Here is an 18,418-nt window from a genome sequence, read left to right on the forward strand (position 1 = left end):
CCCAGAAAATTAGTGACAAGAGCTGCGATTAGTTCCAGTAGAAGCTAATGTATCACCCGTTGAAAGAGTGAGCATGAGCAAATGAGCGGATCAGAGCCCGGCAGCAGCGAGAGCGGCTGGAAGGGGACCAGGCAGCAGTCGCTTCACATCGACCTTGCCTCCTGCCGCTCCTCCTCAGAGGCACCAGCCCTACTTCTATTAATGATAAACCTTGGCAAACTGGCCTCACAGCTTCATGCCAAGTGTAACTAATATCGCTTTAGTTCATCCTTATCTTGCTCTTCCATTGCCCAAAGTGGTTTATTTTTTTTAATGACAAAGGACAACCAGGTACATTCTTGTTAATAAATACTTGCACGCATGAATTCTCTAACATTCATTATGAGTTGTTTTCATATTACTATGTAACAAAATGCCCTATTTTTTCTCCAAAAAACATTGTTTCCCCAGTTTCAAATGAAAATTTTCATGAAGCCGTCACATCAGCACTGCTCACAAGTTACATATACTTCCAGTATATTTTATGGTGCTTTTTTGAACAAATTGGAGCATACTCGCAAAATTCCTGAAACATTACTGAAGTGTACTAAGCAAGAGGAAAAAAATTCTTTCTCCTGAAGGGGAAATTACCATCTCCAGTAAGGGCATCTAAAAATGTGGGAAGCTTAATACTGTTAGATTAGAACTTCAGAAATACTACACTCTGTCTGTAACAAGTGTTTGATGGGGGATATCCACTGAACAGCCAGTGCTACAAGTTGTATATGTCCTTAGGAAAAAAAAAAAAAAAAGGCAGCATAAGCTAATATGAGAAAAAGCCAAAATAAAATAGTATTTTTCCCTGGTTTATAAATTTTATTGGCACACCAGTGTCAATCTATATACAGCCTACCCAGAACACAGATAAAAAGAGCTATCTATGAGCTGAGCTACATCCTTTCCAGACGACCTTTACTAATTTAGAAATCTCTTTTCATCTCAATCCATTACTTTGGATTATCTGCATAAGAACAGCTGCCTGTTAAAGCAAAAATTATTATTTTTTTAGAAGGGAAATGGCCCCCCACATGGGGGACGTTTCTTAATGAAGTGAAAAGCAAACAAGCTACTCTCTGTTGTGCAAAAAAACTTGTGTTCAACACAGGGACATGAAGCTGAAGGTCAGCAGTTACGGATGGCTGCATCATTATGTCTCAAACTGAATGTCACCCACATAGTCACCAGTGCTCAGCGTCACACTGGGAGGTTTGGCAAGGAGGGGAGGTACTGCAGAGGTCTAAGAAAAATCAAAAGAGAGAAGTTAATATAGGTGATGCCTTCTGGAACCTCATCTAGTCTGTACCATCCTCAAAGATGCAGCCTGAAAGGGTCTGTCCTTTCAAGATGGGCTGGGTAAAGGAGGGGCAGCAACGTCACCTAGGGAGGGTGTTGTTGGCAATGGTATTAGAAAGAAAGGAAAAGAAAATGCAGAGAGAGGGAAAGAACAGAAATAAGAGCTGAACCTCACAGCAGGACTGGGAAAATCTCCAAAGAAAACCAGGGAAAATCAGTAACAGTATGAGCAGTTTTGCCCTCAGCCACAGTAGATGCCTGCTAAGTTCTTATTTGAGGACAAGGGGACTAGCACCAGCTCTTCTGCAGAAAGCAGAAAGCCTAGCTGCTAGTCTCCTAGTTTTAATCCACAGCTCTCATATCCCATGAAAGCAATCAATTTACCTGATTTGGGGTAACATTGGCAGGAACACTTCCCACTCTTTGGAAGCCAGCTGCTGTGCAGCCAAAAATGCTAACTACTGTGAGCAGGTGAAGAGGGAGAATGAGTGTCCTTATAGGCTAACAACCCCATGATTAGAGACAGCCACTACAATTTTCAAGCTGTTGTCTGGGCACCGAGCCCAGTTCCACAGGCAGTGCTGCAGTCCTCTTACAGGCACTAAAACCCCTCAGGAGAGTTTCACAGATGCTGTAAGATTGTGAACATCCTCAGGTGGGTACCCAAGTCTCCTCCACTCCCAAGGGACTTATATCAGCACCATAAACCTACTCTGAGAGGCAAGAGCTGAAATCATAAGCATATTCTGTCATGTTCAGCACTTCAGTGTTTTCCCCAGACCTGGCTATTATCATACTATTAAGTGTTGTATTAGACCACCACTGGAATCATATAACCATTTCTCACACAAACAAAACCAATTTCTGTTAAGTCAGTGAATCCATCTGAATACAGGTCTAAGTACTTCCTTTTTCAGAACAAAGATGTCTTAATAGAGATCTCCCAAAATAACAAGTATTTTACAGCAACCTGTGGTATTTTTTAAGGTAGGATAAAAATACCAATTTATCAGTACTTTAAAGCATATGACATCATTGTTCTTTTAAAAAAAGGAAGCAAAACTGAACATATTCATTGTGATATTAACTTTTCCATCTATCAAAGTCAGTGCACTATTTGTTTAGTTCATTTTAATACATAGCTTTTATATAAAATGATTTTGGCTTTTGTTATAACAACCACGTTTCTTCATGGACTTATTACATCCTCAGTACTTCAGTAATATGTACCATAAGTAATTTATAAGGTGTAAATTGATTGGTTTTCACAATTAGCTTCAAATTTCAGAAAGCTTCAGGCTATGACAATAACCCCAGGTTTGTATTTGCCTGAAAATACGAAGTTTGGTGATTGTATCATTCCTTGATCAGCAAAACTATAGCCCTCAGAATCAGTGCCCAGCCCTGATGAAAGCAAGGTATGAGCTGCCCCTGCCTTTGCAGAGAGGCCCCACTGAGGTGGCCTAGACCAGAAGTTCTCTAGCAGCAGCTCCAGGTCAGCTCTCCTCCTCTTTCATCCCAGGCGAATGGCAGCACAGTGCCTTGGCATCAGAAGGGTTTCAGTTAAGCTAAAGCATGAAAAACTCACTATGAACTCACCTGTAGTCTCTGAAGTCAAATATTCAGTCAACCTCAAAAGTTCAGAGACAAATTGTAAACCATCATTTTTATTCATTTTTTCTTATATTTTACAGAAACTCTATGTTCTATAGAAACCTATAGAATGAGAAATCTTCTGATGCCATCCATGCATGTTCCTGGAACCCGCTAATACTACAAATAAATCTTCCTCTGTTTGTAATGCTGCAGTACACTTGAGAAATGCCAGGATTGTCCTACAGCAAGTCAGAGCTATGGGGAGGAATGGAAAGAACTAAAATGCAAATCTTAAAAAAATTCAGTTATAAAAGGAAGAAGAGAGGATTGCCATTGCTAAAGTCTCTCTCTAATGTCACTAGAGAGGCATAGAAGAAAGAGAAATCAATTAGTAAGGTATTTTATTCACATCTTGTCTAACAAAAGGACTATTGGCTTCTTTTTACTACCCTCCAGATGGAAGATTCCGAACATACTGGACAGGTTAATAATAAGCTCCTACAGGGACATTCAGATTATGTATTGCAGTTAAGGTTCAATTCACAATAACGCACACAAACACAAATTCATGAGAAAAGGCTGACAGAACCATTTTTCTGGGGTTTCTCTAAGGTAATGCCTCATACAGATCAGCAAAGTTCAAGATGTGTTTTTGCAAAGTGAACCTATGGCTTTATGCAGAGGTCTGTGGGAGAAGACAGCACTTTTGCTGCCCCATGGGCTGCCCGTTAATGCCCCTCACGTGTGGTAGGAGAGCTGTCCCCTCAAGCTGTGGAGGGACATGAATACAGACCTGGGGGAGCTACGCACTGGGGAGTGACATAGAAACTCACTGGGACTCCTCTGCAGTCTCCCTTGGAGAAGGAAGAGTGAACCTTGCCCAGTGCTTGCTGGCCTCATTTCTCTTTAGAGAGGATTCACGTCTGGACCCCAAATGGAGGAAGTGCTTTCTAGCAGATCTGATCCAGACACTTGCTTGACAGGGGACCACAGGATTTCCACTTTTTTTTGTACAGTCTTTCCTACAGACATCATAAAAAGGTCCTCTACTCAACATACAGGTTTTTAGATCACCAAAAAAAATGTCCCTGTAGAAAGCCCAGCTGCGCATTTCCAGCCTGGAGACTCTCCTCCAGGAGCCAGGTGCCCCTCGGGGAATCATCTAACTTTGCAAAAAAAGAAGACACCAGGACAAAATAAGGATCTAAGATTATTCCATCATCTTTAAGGAAACTAGCTGAGGCTACAAAATCCTTCAGAGTGAGAGTTACTCACCTGCTCGATATCTTGATCACTGATTTCTTCAAGGTACTTTTTAAAAGGATTGGGTTGATAGGGCTCCTCCTTTTGCTGTGCACTCTTTCCTTTCACCAGCACAGGACGAATGACACCAGGTTTTGTCTTGACCCATAGCACACCCAGGAGAAAAGAGATGGAAGAAAAATAAAATAAAATACTTCACAATTTACAGAATATTTGTTAGACAAGTCAATTCCAGTGGTGCTGTACTGACCAGATCTTTTAAAATTTGATCAATAACATATTTCACCACCAAAATTATTCAGGCGTCATGCTGCCTGGACTACTTTTAATACAGATTGTGGACAAAAATGGCAAGAGCTGTTTTTATGCACAGAACCTCATCACTGACATCTGTTTATTACTGACAAAAATAGATGCTGGGCTGTCAGACTATGGTTGTGGGCTTTGCTGGCTGTTTTTGCTAGCTGTTCAGCTGCATTTTGATAAGTTCATCAAGTCACACTTTATGCGCAGCCACACGTCTGCGTTCACGCTGCAAATTCCTTTCTGGGCTTCTCAAAACAGTAACTGTGAAACAAGGAAGGGCGACATGTGATGCTGTTAACTTACACTCAGGCAGCAACATATTAGGGGAATGTCTTTCTGGGGAATAATACCAGTGATTGCATGCTGGATTTTGACAGTATCTTCAAGCGTTCACTTGGAAAAGTACAATTTTAGAGAATTTAATCAGCATGGATGTGTGATACCCCTCCTTTCAGACAAATCAGATTATTTAATCAAGAAAAAATTTCTTGGTTAGCTACCAGTCAACCAAAAAATTGACTATTAACTTGTCAATTTAGTACATCTGTGATTTTCAGAATTCCTACAGTAAAGTCTGACATGGTGGATTGTGGCATAAACTCTAAATGGAGGCTAGGGGATAATTTTAAAATAGACAACTTGTTCGGTAAGCAAAGAAAAGGAAGAAAAAAGTGTACATTCTGACCGGAATTTGGTAAGTACTGAAGTCCTGGAGAGGTCTGTGATTGAATTTAAACTTTTAAATAAGTCAATTATATTCTTCTCTGTTACAACTACCCCACAGAAAATGGGCAATCTTTATCACAACTGATGTAGATAACAACAGGACTGCTGCTAAGCTCCTTCTGTGGTTGCAGTCCAGAAGGGCAGCTTGCCCAGCTGGGACTGAGAAACAGGTACTGTCACAGCTCCCCATCCTCAGTACCCAGCAGGGTATAAAAATGCAGAGAGGAAACTTGATCCACTATTAGATTTTTTTATAAGATTTAGACTATGTACATTTAATAACACCATGCTGCCTATTTACAAGAGCAATACGCTTATGCAGTCTGTCTGGAAAAAAGAGAAGCTTACTATGAAAGTAAGCTTAAAATGATGCAGCTGAGATTGCTGGATGTATCATGTAAACTGAGTTATGGGTCACCTTAAAATAAGATCTGCAGGCATCCAGTAACAGTAGGGCAAGAGGGGTGCCCATCGGAGGGGAGGGTGCAGGAGGCAGGAGATGTCTCCATGTCTTGTGCTTCTGCCTCTGCCCTGGGAAAGGACAGAGCAGTGCCCAGGGGCTGAGTGGAAGGCAGCAGAGGCAGGAGGAGAACAACACGCCTGGGAAGAGCAAGGACCAGGCAGCAAAATACCTTCCCTTAGCTTTGTGTTTTATCCCCTCCCTCCTTTCCACAGGTTGGGGCCCTTTCATATGCCTCATCAAATAAGAAGAAACATATTCAACTGAAAGAAAAAAATAAGCCATGAGGCGATATTAACTTTTTTAAAAGAGTAATGATTGCCTAGTTGCATTAAAAACTTAAATTTTTTCATTAAGAAGGTCAACTTAGTGAAAGATATGGTGCTCATTTAATGAACTTACAATCCATAGTTCATGACTATTTCTTTGTAGGATTCACCATAAAATAATTATTTTCCTCTCTAAGATTTCTGAGAAGAGTTTGTAAAAGTGAAAGACTCCTGGCTTTCAACACAAAGGTAAATATAAAAATAAAAATAAAGTTACAGTTTTTATCAAGTCATCATTACGCAGACAAAGGACCTGTGGCCTTCTAGCACTCCTCCACACCATGTAACCATGCAATTAAAAACCCAGTGAGGTACCTGAAATCATCAAGGATGAGCTACTCTCCTTATGTAGGAAACCTCTTCCAAAAGCATGCTGTAGAAGTGCTTTTAAAGAAGTGTTTTCTAAACAACATCGCACACTCAAGTGCTGACTGAGTCGTATGTTTATGTCTGACTCTGCTAACAGAGTGGCAGATATCAGCCAGCAACCAGAATTTGAAATACTTTATTAGCTCCCTGACAAGCTATATAAAATCTTTGATCCAAAACTAAAAACTTTAACTCTTTCTTTGATAGTGGGTGACACAACTGACATTGCTGAGAAACAAGCTAAGACTTAGTTTTGCAAAGGAAAGTGTTGGTCTTCCTGCAAAAGCACTGAAAAATGGTAAAGGGTGTTATGGCAGCAGTGGGCTGCCGTCATATGGCTACAACCCTATTAGTAAATTACACAGGGCCAAGACACAAGCTCCAGAGCTGACTCATAATCAGTTGTATTGATTTGGTGACAGGGTGCTCCCTGGCATGGTTTTGGCCAAGGTCAGCAAGCGCACAGTCGGAAATAGGAGGATAGGCTGAGCCAGGGCACCTCTTGATAGGCAGTATGGACATGGCCACCCTTCTTCAAGGACAGAAGGTACTTTGGCTGTATGAATATGAGCCTTGCATGATATTTGCCTCAAAAGTCTGAACTTCTCATCGGCAAGTGTACGGGCATGTTCACCTCTAATTTTTTCCTCTGTTATTATGACACTGGTTGTCCCTGAGATCTTGCTGAAACTGGTGAGTAAGGTCCCAGTTGCAACCCCATTCCTTTCAGCAGAGGCCTAAAATCCTGAGTCCCATGTTTCTCCTATCCGAGTCACTGTCACTTCCCCTTATCCAGAGTATTCAGAGATCCCCAAAGTATGTAGGGCCAGACTCTTCTTTGATAGCTGGCAATGACTGCAGTCACTCTTTGCAGTGCTCTGTGTCACTACACAGACATTAAGTTGTTCTGGATACCTGAACAGGTTTCCTGTAAACAAGAAAGTTGCCTCTTAATGTTTAACAAGGAATTAGCTTTTTAATATGTCTTTGATGCAGTGCTGTTTTGAAGCAGTCTGCCTCTGAGACAACCAGACAAATGATTAACAAAAATATGACATGATCAGATAAAAATATATAATAAAACAGGAGAGCTAGCCTTGAGACAAAAGAGTTAGCTGCCCTCTTTCTTTCCATTCCGCTCTGAGTCCATCAGAGCTCACTTGACAAATAGCAAGCACTGAGTCTATCTGTTTGCCTGCATAGCCTTTATATCCAACTTTTCTGTACAAATAGTCTTTTGCAGTCTTTGAAGCCTTCTGCTTCAAATGGCATAACCAAAGAATTCCCTCATGGAGAGGAACCATTCCCAGTCCTTTCCAACGAACTCATTAGTTTTGGGGAAAGGAACCCTGAGGCAGATGAGGCAAGTATGCAACGCAGCATGCCCCAGCCAATGCAGTCATCTTCTGTCAGCACTGAGAAGCCAGAGCCACCTGAGGAGCCTCTAAACTGTTGAGAGCACCTGCTTTCAGATAGTAAGGAACTGGCTCCCTTGGCATGAAGGAGCATTGCAGTTTCCACTGTCAGCAAAAAGATATTCTTTGCCCTAACAATACAAACATAGATGCTTTGTCTAGTTGAACTGTGAAACATGTTAAAATATTCTCCTTCTATTTCTTTCCTGCCACAAATTAGTCTTCACAAAGGGAAATATGTTATTGAACACATTAATTTATTTTTATTTTCCCTTGTAGAGACCTTACACTTGCAAAAATGCAATAAAACATTCCAGCCAGTGCATCAGTCTGCAATGAAGTTCTCCTTTAGTACTTTAACTGTGGTTAAAAGGATTTCCTCTTCCTCCAGCTAAATAGTAAATCATTCACATCACTGAAAAGCCTAGGAAGGAAGGATAATTATTTTCTCCACCTCCATGCTGAAGCAGCAGCAGGTCTTGTACCACAGCACAGAGAACAAGGACAGTCACCTGTTTGAAATTCAAGTTGTCTTTATTTTTGTTCATACTGAAATATTTGCATTTCAAGAAATAACTGAATTTTCAACAAGATGTCTGACACTACACTGTATTATGATTTCCACTGACTCTGTGCTAAACTAAGCCAAAACTAAAATCAGCGGATTTAGTCCTTTTCCATTCTACTCACAGTATAGGGATGAGTCTTCTCCTCAACAGCTGGAGAAAAGGGACAGACCCACAGTAAGAGTAGTGTGAAGGAGGCACTCATCTCTGTTGCTGTTCTGGGACCAGCAGAGGAGCAAGTTTGCAAATTTGGGACCAGAAAAGGGAGCAGGTTTGCCCAGGTGCTGCTTACTGCCCAGGCTGGTGACAGGGAGGGGGATAAGGGCAAGCAAGCCCTTAGCACTGATGCTGCTCTCTGCTTCCCTCTCTGCTTCCTTCCTTTTCTTTAGGAAACTCTTTTAGCACGTTTAGGTTCCCTTCACTCACATTTTCCTTTGGTATATCATGAATCTCTTTCATTTCCTACTTTGTTGTGTGATGGCTCTGTACGGACCCCGCCTCAGTATAACAGACATATTTCACTTCAGCAGTGCCTGAAATTTAGTGCTTGAGAAAGTATGGATATAGACCCATGGCAAGGACTGTCTTCCAGAAGTCACTCATCAGTGCTCAAAGGCCGTGAAATCATTTTAGGTGAACAGATGCACCCATGACACCCCTGATTTTATGTTGGACCTGACAACTATGCTATATTTGATGTCATTCTGACCTGAAGTGGGTCTTAAAAGATGCTGAATTTAGTATTATTTTACTTTAAAGCAATCACGCCATAATTCTTGAGGTGTCATATTCTCAACCATGGTTTAATTCATTTCATGGAGCTTTGGGCTCAACAGCTTTCAATGTAGGAAATACAGGAACCTCAGTAATACATGTGCTTCAAAATGAATTAATTAGAGAAAAAATACTTCAAGCTGCCAAGTCACATCTAAAATACCCCAGAACAAACTAAGCCATAGAAATATGTCTAGATATTAACTGAAACACTCCAGCTGTAACTCCTGGACCAGACCATAAGGATTGTTATCTATTTTTCTCTAATGCTTTTCTTTCTTCAAATGCTTGAACTTATCTTCTGTCCAGCCTCAAGTCCCTACAATTCCTATCCACAATCCTTTTCATGCAAGAAACTGCACTGTGTTCTTTCTGTTACTATCATTTAAACCTGCTCACAAAATACAGAAATACCATTCTGTATTTGCTCCAAATATATATGACTCCTCTTCTACTATTTTTGTATATAAATACATTTTGATAAATCCTTGCATTGCACACTCAAAAACCGTGAATGACTGTTGCAACATTAAAATGTCTGAACCAAAAAACCCTAGGAAAATGGTACCAAGGTATGCAAGACTGGTCCCACGTAAATTTTGTCTTATTTGCTTAATATATAAAGAAGAAAAATGTTCTAGTTAATGATATTGGCAATATTGTGTGTAGTGGTGTTGTGCTGGGTATGGCTTTGCACTTAGTTATCATGAGTCATTCATAGTCATCTTTTAAAAGAGTAGTAAATCTGTTGACAAGAGTCATAGTGGCATAGCCAATGCTTCGCCTGTCCATTGGATAAAAGTCATATAGTTGAGAGGTACAGATACAACATTTCGGGTCACCATAAATAATCGGTCCCTGGTATAGCTAGTCAGAGACTTCACAAGAGGAGAAGTAATTAGCTGAATCATAAATCCTGCAAAATTTCTAAGTCAAAATGTTACTACTCAAGAATCATTCATGAATAGAGATCACAGTGTGCTCAGAGACAGCATTGCTCTCTGAATGAAAAACACCCACAAGAATTCCACTGTAGTGATCGCAATTTAAAACAAGTGAAATAAAATATATAGTTAAATAATTAAAATAGTTATAAAAAGAGAGAAAAAAATCAAAGGAGCTGCCAAAAGGATGAAATGGTTATAAGTGACCAGAATACTGCTTAAGACAGTAATGTTTCAGAGAAGCTGTGCATCAGCTTATAAGAAGACTTTAAGAGATCAATAAATACTGGGATGTTCAAAGAGCAGTGCAAAGAAGTGAAAAAAGGAATAAGGAAAAGGCTCCAAAGACAGAAAGTTGTATTCAAATACAGTCTAGAGAAAAAAAAGAGAGGAGGGGAAAAAAAAAAAAAAAGAAAATCTAGCCCATAATATAAAAATGTCACATATTAGGCCAAGAAAGACTGAGAAAAAAACTTGCTAAATTTACTTACAACTAAAAGTCTATGGGACCAGTAGATATAATCAAGACATAAAAAAGATGCATGAAGAAGAGGAGACCAAGGCTGAAAATTAATTCCTCACTTGAGCTTTCCTCACAGGAAGACTTAGAGAGGTTCTCACACTGGAAAAGAAACAATTTGGAGGAACTGTCTCGAGTACAGTGTCAATAAGACAGATTTGAAAACAAATCAATAAAATGAGCAAATAAAGTGCAAGGAATAAATAAAGTTGTAAAGCAATTCCAGTGTGAAATTGCCACACTATGAATTGTGGTATTTAACGTACTCCTTCAGACATAATCAGCACCAGAAGAATAAGAAGTGGCAACATTGGGGCAGGTTTTACTACAGGATCCTGAAGGGGACCAGGAATCACAAATCACTATGTGTGACATTTCAAGCTGTGCAAAGTAGTAGCAACAAATTATACTAAAGAACAGAATTAGTATATATTTGGACAAATAATAGGGAATGGCTTTTGAAAGGGCACTCATGCCAGATAAATCTTTTACAGTTATTTTAAAGAGTGATGCAAGAAAGCTGGCTGATAGGGCAGATGTAGGTTATGTTTAAACTAGCAACATGAGAATCTTTTGGCATCTAGGAACACACATTAGATGAAATCAAGTGAGAATCAGCAGACCATCTTATGTGAGGCTCAGTGTTTGGGTTTTTTTCCCATCGGGTCCCTAAATGCATGACCAGGGATAATAAAATGAGGCTGCATCGCAGATTATAAAGTTCAGTGAATGTGCAGCCATGCTGCAAGTGGATTTCCAAAGGCTTTGGTGAAGGTCTTTCAGCAGGGTCTAGTAAGGAAATGAAACTGCTACGGAGTAAAAGAGAATATTTCCTATGGACCAGTTAAAAGATAGGAAGGAAAAGGTTGGAATAAATGTTCAAATTTCACAGTGGAGGGAAGAAAAAGAGTTCCTCAGAGATGTGCTCTGGAATCTGGGCTTTGAATTATGGATGTAGATCGGCTAGAAAAGAGTGGCTAGTAAGGTGACAAAGTTTGCTAGTAATACTAAATCATTCAGGGGAGTAAAAACAAAATATCAGTGCAAGGAGTTGCAGAGAGATCTTATGATCCTGAGTGAATGAATGATAAAAAGGCAGGTGAAACTTAACTGAATTCAACATTGATACATTTCACAGGGAAAAACTAAACTACGTCCTAAAGTTACACATGCAGTGATGAACTAGTTAGCTCAGAAACTACCTCTCACTACTCAGGAAATATATCTTGGATTTATTGTATACAGCTCTATGCAAACATTGGCTTACTGCTCAATACAAGTAAGAACAACTAAATGAATTACTAGGAATTGTTAAGAAAGGAGTAGAAATAACAATAAAGAAACTTATCACATCATCATGTAAATAGGAAGTGCTGTGTTCAGAGCTAGACAAGAGCAGTTTATGGTTTTAGTCTCACAATCTCAAAAACAGAAATCTTTAAAAGATATAGAAAAGCACATCAAGGATCATCAAAGATATGGGACAGTATCCATACTTCTCAAAGAGTGCCCAAGCATTTTTGACTTCTCTGTATGAAAAAGAGGTGACTGATAGGGTATTATGGTTAATACCTAGAAAATCATTACTATTATCTAGGAAGTGAAGAAAGAACAATTATTTGCTGTTTCAGTACAAGAACTGAGGTCAAGTAGTAGGTTTAAAACAAAGAAATAAAGTACTATTTCACACAATGCATAATTAAAAAGTAAACCTTATTGCCACAGAAAGTTGTAGAGACCAAAGTATAACAAGATTCAAACAGTAACTGGAAAAAATCATGAAAGAAGTGGTCAAAGATTACTAAACAGAAGAAAATGATTCAGGAAGTCCCTAAAATTCCATTAGCTGAAATAAAATGGGGAAAATTTCCCATCCACATCTCGTTTTTCCCCTAAGCATTCATTAGTGGTCACTGTCACTTGGACAGGCTCCATGACATCTCTTCTGACTCTTCTTCAGAAAGTTTGGCTCCAACAGGACTAAATTGTGATCAGAGCTAAAATGAACATCTGATACATAATCTCCCTTTCTTTATTTGATTTTACCCTTGCTTTTCACTAGTTAAGCCAGCTTTGATTTAAATCAGCATGTAAGAGGAAAATAGATGCCAGAACATTGTTGCATATAACCAAATTGTAGAAGTGGAATATAAAAAGAGTCCAAGAACCAGCAGTAGACTCTATAGTTGTCATACACCTCACGATTCAGCAAGACTCTCTAGTCTGTCGTTTGGTTCATGGGTTTACAAGCAGTGTCAGGATTTACAGTTACTTAAAACAGATGTGTATTCAGTACAGAAGAAAGCAATGCAGGTCTGTAGAAGCAATGCAGCTTTGTAGGAGGATATTGACTGCAGCTTCTTTCAAAGGACTAAGAAAGTAAATAATAATTACTTTAGATTTTGTGCTTGTGCAAATTTTGAAAAACAGCGTATCACAGCTGTGCAATACATACCAGCTGACTCTCTGTTACCATAGGTGCCGATTTGTAAAGGTTGGCCTGCAAAAAAGGTAAATATATACAGTATTATATACAATATCATAGTGATTATAGGAATGACAGAAGAAAAATCCATGGACAGCAGTATGCTTAGGTACAGAAGCTTTTACCACTGATGCAGTGACATGTAATTGGTAAAAGAAGTTAAAATATTGTCACTTCCAGTGTATTTCTAGGTATAATCAAATATAAATTCCTGTTGTTAAAATTTTGGGGATACTTTTTTCCAAGTGCAACAAAATTTCACTTTCTCATCTTGATCTAATCTCAAAACATAAATTCTGACATTTCTGAGCCTGCCATTGTCTGTTAATTTGCAGCATCGATGTTATTAACACTAATTGTGTTGGGAGCTCGGTCTAACCTTCTCTTCCTTCTGACTTTACATTATGAAAACCAGAATAATCCTACTCAAGCATTACTTTTTTTTTTTCTGAGTATACATTGCACAGCAGAAGCCCTATTTTCCAGGTCAAGGGTAAATGTGATGAATGAAAAGTATTTGTGTATGTATGTGAAACAGTCATGTGCCACATGCTTATTTGCCCACGCAGTGGTGAGACTCAGAATTTCTGCTGCATTGATCCCTCCAATCAACTCCTTCAAGCTCTGTAGGAGTTCCACTGGATAACACAGTGTTTCTGTACAGATAACATGCTCTTCCTTGATGTAGGTGTGATTTGGAGACCTTGAGATTCTAAAATGTGAATATTCTTCAGTATGGTGATAAAAAAAGGACTAGATACAATGGTTAGATGTTATAGCTGTAGCAGAAGACAAATCAGTGCCATTACAGCCTGTACCCTCTGCAGAAGGACCACTACAGTTGGATTTTTATCAAGTCAGCCATATGCTCCTCTCACCATTTCAAGCAGAAAAGCAATTCCAGCACGTCTGGAGAGGGAAGAACACGCTCTTCCTTTGTTCTCCTGTGACAAAGACCTTGCAGAGATTTGGCCACAGAACTCCAGATGTGGTCTCCCAAGTGCTAAATAGAGATGTTTAATCACTCTGTGGACCTGTTGGCTCTACTCTTGCATTGGTGGTGAGAACAGCATCACCACGAGTCATGGTGCAGGACTGTGCTCCTCACTGAGAGCACTCACATCTCTAAACACAGCCACTGGTGGAGGAAACCTTACCACCCACACAGGGACAGCTGTGATTTAGCACTAAATCTACAAGAAGTAAATCTTCTGCCCTTGACAGAGTAAACTAGAGTTTTTACTAGTGGTTACTTACATACCAGGGACTCTCTTTCATACCATTAACCAAGTGTGATGACCACTCTCATTGTGACCTTAAAGACATTAAAGCACTTCAGAATGATCTACAGATACAACTGGGCTGGAATTCAATTCTCTCACTTCAGTGGTGCAAATTAAGAATAAATCTCATTTCAAAGGGGTTACCTGAAATGTACATAAGCACAGCAGACAACAAATAAAAGCACTATTTATTTCTGCATGTCTGTGTTCATTTTTAGCTGTTTCATGTTCTCTCATTTTTTCACTAGTGTGTCATGTCTATAACACATTAAAAAGATTTTTTTTAGAATAGAACTGTCAAGAAGAGCAAAAATGTCAATAATATGCAAAGTAATTATTCCAATTAATCATTAGAAATTAAGTGACCTAAATGACAAAACTATAAATTTGCTAGAACTTGAAATTAAAGTTAAGAAAGCTTTCATTGGTGACAGTAATTATATGGAAACACAATGACTAAGTCTATACATTAGGGCACTCAATAGCCATAAAAGTAATTTATTGAGAGAATGATTATATTATTATATTAGTATTATTACAAATCAGCAGTATCACCCCTAAAGCCAACAGAGATGCACTATTATAAAATGGTGAATGGGATCATATCAAAGACCATCCAGGTTAAAAAGTTGTTAAATGACAACTGTAGTACTTTGTTGTCAGCTGGTGCAAACTGCTGTAATTTCACTGAAGTCAGACATTTTTCCATACTTTGTATATACTTTCTTGCTATTTGTACAATCCTTTACATCCTTAAAAGTTTCTGAAGTACATGAGAAGACAAAAAGTAATTGAGGCCAAGGCAAATCTATGCCATTTTAATTGTTAAATGGCAGGCTATTTCAACATATTTTTATAGTCTGCTACTCCGTATAAGCTATTGAAGTAATTAGTAATATTATCATGTGTGCATACATATACATTTATATATGTGTGTGTTTATAAATAATACTTTAGCATGATGACAGATTTTCTTATCCCTGGCTCATAAACAAATTAAAGCCTTTCTTTCAACCAAAAACACCCTCAAAGCAACATTTTGACAAGCATCTCAATATCAGACATCATGAATACAAAAAGATTAAGAAAATTATATTGCTAAATTACCATTTTAATTCTTTCTAGTAAAATTAATTCAGTTGCATAAACTAAAAGCCTACTTCTAAAAGAAAAAAAGATTTGTGAAAAAAGGATGGCTGAAAATCATTACTCCAAGACAGCTCACATGAGACACCACAGACCTCCTGGGGGAACTCACAATTTGATATTGTGATAACAAGCGTCTGTACAATACTCAGTTCCTGATTTCTACCGGAGACACTGTTAGATTGGCTCAAAGTAGGCACCTTGTTTCGAAACAGACCTCTTGTACCTACTATGAAGAAATGTTGGCCCCTGGACTATATCTCCTTTAGTGAACAAAAGTCAGCACACACAGAGGCTCATGAACAGGTCCTTTCCAATTAATGGTTAGCACGCTCCCTTGCATGCTTTGGTCCACACAAACTACCACTCTTCCAGACAATTCTCCATCATGGTCTGTGTGGCAGTATGGAGCATGCTGCTCTCAGTGAGCTGAAGGGATGAGGCCACCCTGGGTCTTGTGCTGGGCTGGGGGGCTCACTTTGAAGAGAGGGAAGTGGAAGGGGAAGAGGAAGAGAAGACAACTCTATGGAAAACCACCTCAGTGTGCCCTGGCCCTAAGGGCCAGAGGACAAGCCACCACCTGGTTTATTAGCTGGGACAGAAATAGCCTTTGTATGTCCCACCGAGGAAGCAGAGCAGGAGAGGGGGAAAGAGCTGTGACGTATGGAGTCTGTTAGGGACACCTGGCTCATCCCTCAGGAGACTCTGCTGCAGAGTGCAGCGATGCCAGAGTCCAGGAGAGCCTGGACCCACCAAGTTCAGCCACCACAGCACAGCCAGGAGATCACGGTATGTTTTTTGACACAAAAAATTCAAGAAGCTTGTACAATTTATAGGAAAGTTTAGCCTACCAATAATCCTCTGTGTTATTCCCAAACATATTTTTAAATATTGATTTGTTTCATTTATCCAGAAAGTTCTAGGGAAGACTGGGAAGGAAGAGTTTGCAAGGGCGATTTTCTATGCTAGCAAAGAAACCCTAACTGTATCCCTAGGCATGTAAGTTGGATGCCTGAATTTATGGTATATGTCAGCCACAGTTTTGGGAGCTGGAGATCTGCACTGGAGTGGTATTAAATATACTCTGTTCTCACAGACTACCTCTGAAACACACTTTTTTATTTAATTAAAAAGCTCTCCTCCAATATCATTTCTAATTAGTATGAGCCAGCACGAACTGTCAAGTAAAAATCACAGTATGCAATAAAATATGCATACCGCCACATTCAAGAAGTAAAACAGAATTATCAGTCAAGCATTGCACTGGCATAAAACTGGCAGGCCTCTATTGCTTTGCCAGCAGTGCTTTGATTTGAGGTTCAATAGAAATGCTGAATGATGAACAGTAAGCAGAGATTTCTCACCACATGACTAGATGAGTTGTAAGTAGAATATGGAACCTGCAGTAACTGTGCTAGTGAGAATTAAAATTTTAATTGGGTTTAATGTTTCAATAATTGAACTGATGACTCAATACAGAGATTTTCTTTATATGTTGGAACGTGTGTATATGTGACAAAACAGCTTCTATTCATCTAAGGTTAAACTGTGGGTTTTCAGCCAGCTCTATACCTTGGAAGGAAAAGTTTGGGTCAATCTCAAATTCTGATGGATAGGCAAGAACCAAAGGACTTCTACCAAAGCAAGTCCCCTACAGTGCAGGTTGAGTACAAACAAACAAACCCTTCAGCACCCCTAACAGTCTGTTTGCCAAATATCTGAGCTTTTACCCAACGCTCAAAGCAAACAACAACAAAGTGTGTGAATAAATTAATTTGAATATCATATTCACACAGGTAAAATAATCAGTAGACACTGCACTGTGGATATTCCAGCCATGATGGATTTACAGCAGTGGGAAGACATCTCAAGTCTCAATTGCCAATGCTCTAAGCGAGTATCACTTCTCTGTACTAGCGACAACACCTCGTGTCATGAGTAGATGCCTGTGTCTGCTACTTGCAGACTCACCTAATATGGTAGCAAGATTAGATAAATTAGACATTTCTGCATGCAAAATATAGAGTAATTATAAAAGTACTTACATATCTTGTTTCACGCCCAGCTGCTCTCTGCAGTGTTGTTGACACCTTATACAAAATAAATAGTTATATTAAGAGCAAAGAGTTACTTTGAGGAGTAACTTAGAGAGATTTTCATCATTGCAACAAGTTATTAATTGCTCAAATTCAAGAAAACTTCAGTTTTCCATAAAGATTCGTGAGATACAGGACAATAAGGTATATTAAAGTATTTCATTTTTACTGCTCAAAAACATTGATCCTGCTCTATTCAAGCTGGCTTTTAAGTTATCTCTAGGAACTCCCACAACAAAATGCTCATTAGTAGACAGCCACAGGTGTGGTTGTCTCATGAAATGTGTTACATTTACTCGCAAAATAACCTGAAACACCGTCTTTCCATGTTCTCATCTGCAAGAACTTGCTTTCCTCTGACTAATCCATTCTATTTCTAAGGCATTTACTCATAACATATACTCCTTTTTCCTTCCTGTCTATGACTCTCTTTTACCCTCAGTTTAAGCACTTTGCTTTCTCATTCTGAGGTCCTCACAATCTTTAGCTTGGTCCCTATGCTGCATCCTGTTAAACTCACCTTTTGCCCCCTTTATTTGGTTTCATGACTGCTAACAGATGCCTTCCATTTGGTCAAGGCTCAATTCTCAGTTGCCCAAGGAAGTAGGTTTTGGATGCTATAGCTCAAAAGTCCAACTTAGTAGTAAAATTTTAACTAATTCGGATTCAGTGCAGGCATTGGAAAACATTTCCTCAATAAGAGTCTCTGCCTGCTGTTTTGGCTACTATCCTGTTTCTACCTTTCAGCTGCCTGAAGCCTGATTCACCACTGCATGCTAGTTCACAGAAGAAATTTCAAAAATGGAAG

General features: G+C 39.2%; 1 protein-coding gene across 1 annotated transcript in view; it reads right to left on the reverse strand.

The window, feature by feature from the left end:
- The window catches only part of MLIP (muscular LMNA interacting protein), a gene marked incomplete at its 5' end in the record, with an annotated part of 69,720 nt that overhangs the window by 26,209 nt on the left and 25,093 nt on the right, over positions 1–18,418 (reverse strand). Inside the window, 3 exons of the mRNA XM_050893972.1 lie at positions 4,204–4,329; positions 13,056–13,100; positions 17,560–17,604. Of these exons, the coding sequence (XP_050749929.1) occupies positions 4,204–4,329; positions 13,056–13,100; positions 17,560–17,604 (216 nt within the window). The remainder of the gene's footprint in view (positions 1–4,203; positions 4,330–13,055; positions 13,101–17,559; positions 17,605–18,418) is intronic.

The sequence above is a fragment of the Gymnogyps californianus genome, chromosome 3 (assembly GCF_018139145.2).
Source record: "Gymnogyps californianus isolate 813 chromosome 3, ASM1813914v2, whole genome shotgun sequence".
Lineage (NCBI taxonomy): Eukaryota > Metazoa > Chordata > Aves > Accipitriformes > Cathartidae > Gymnogyps > Gymnogyps californianus.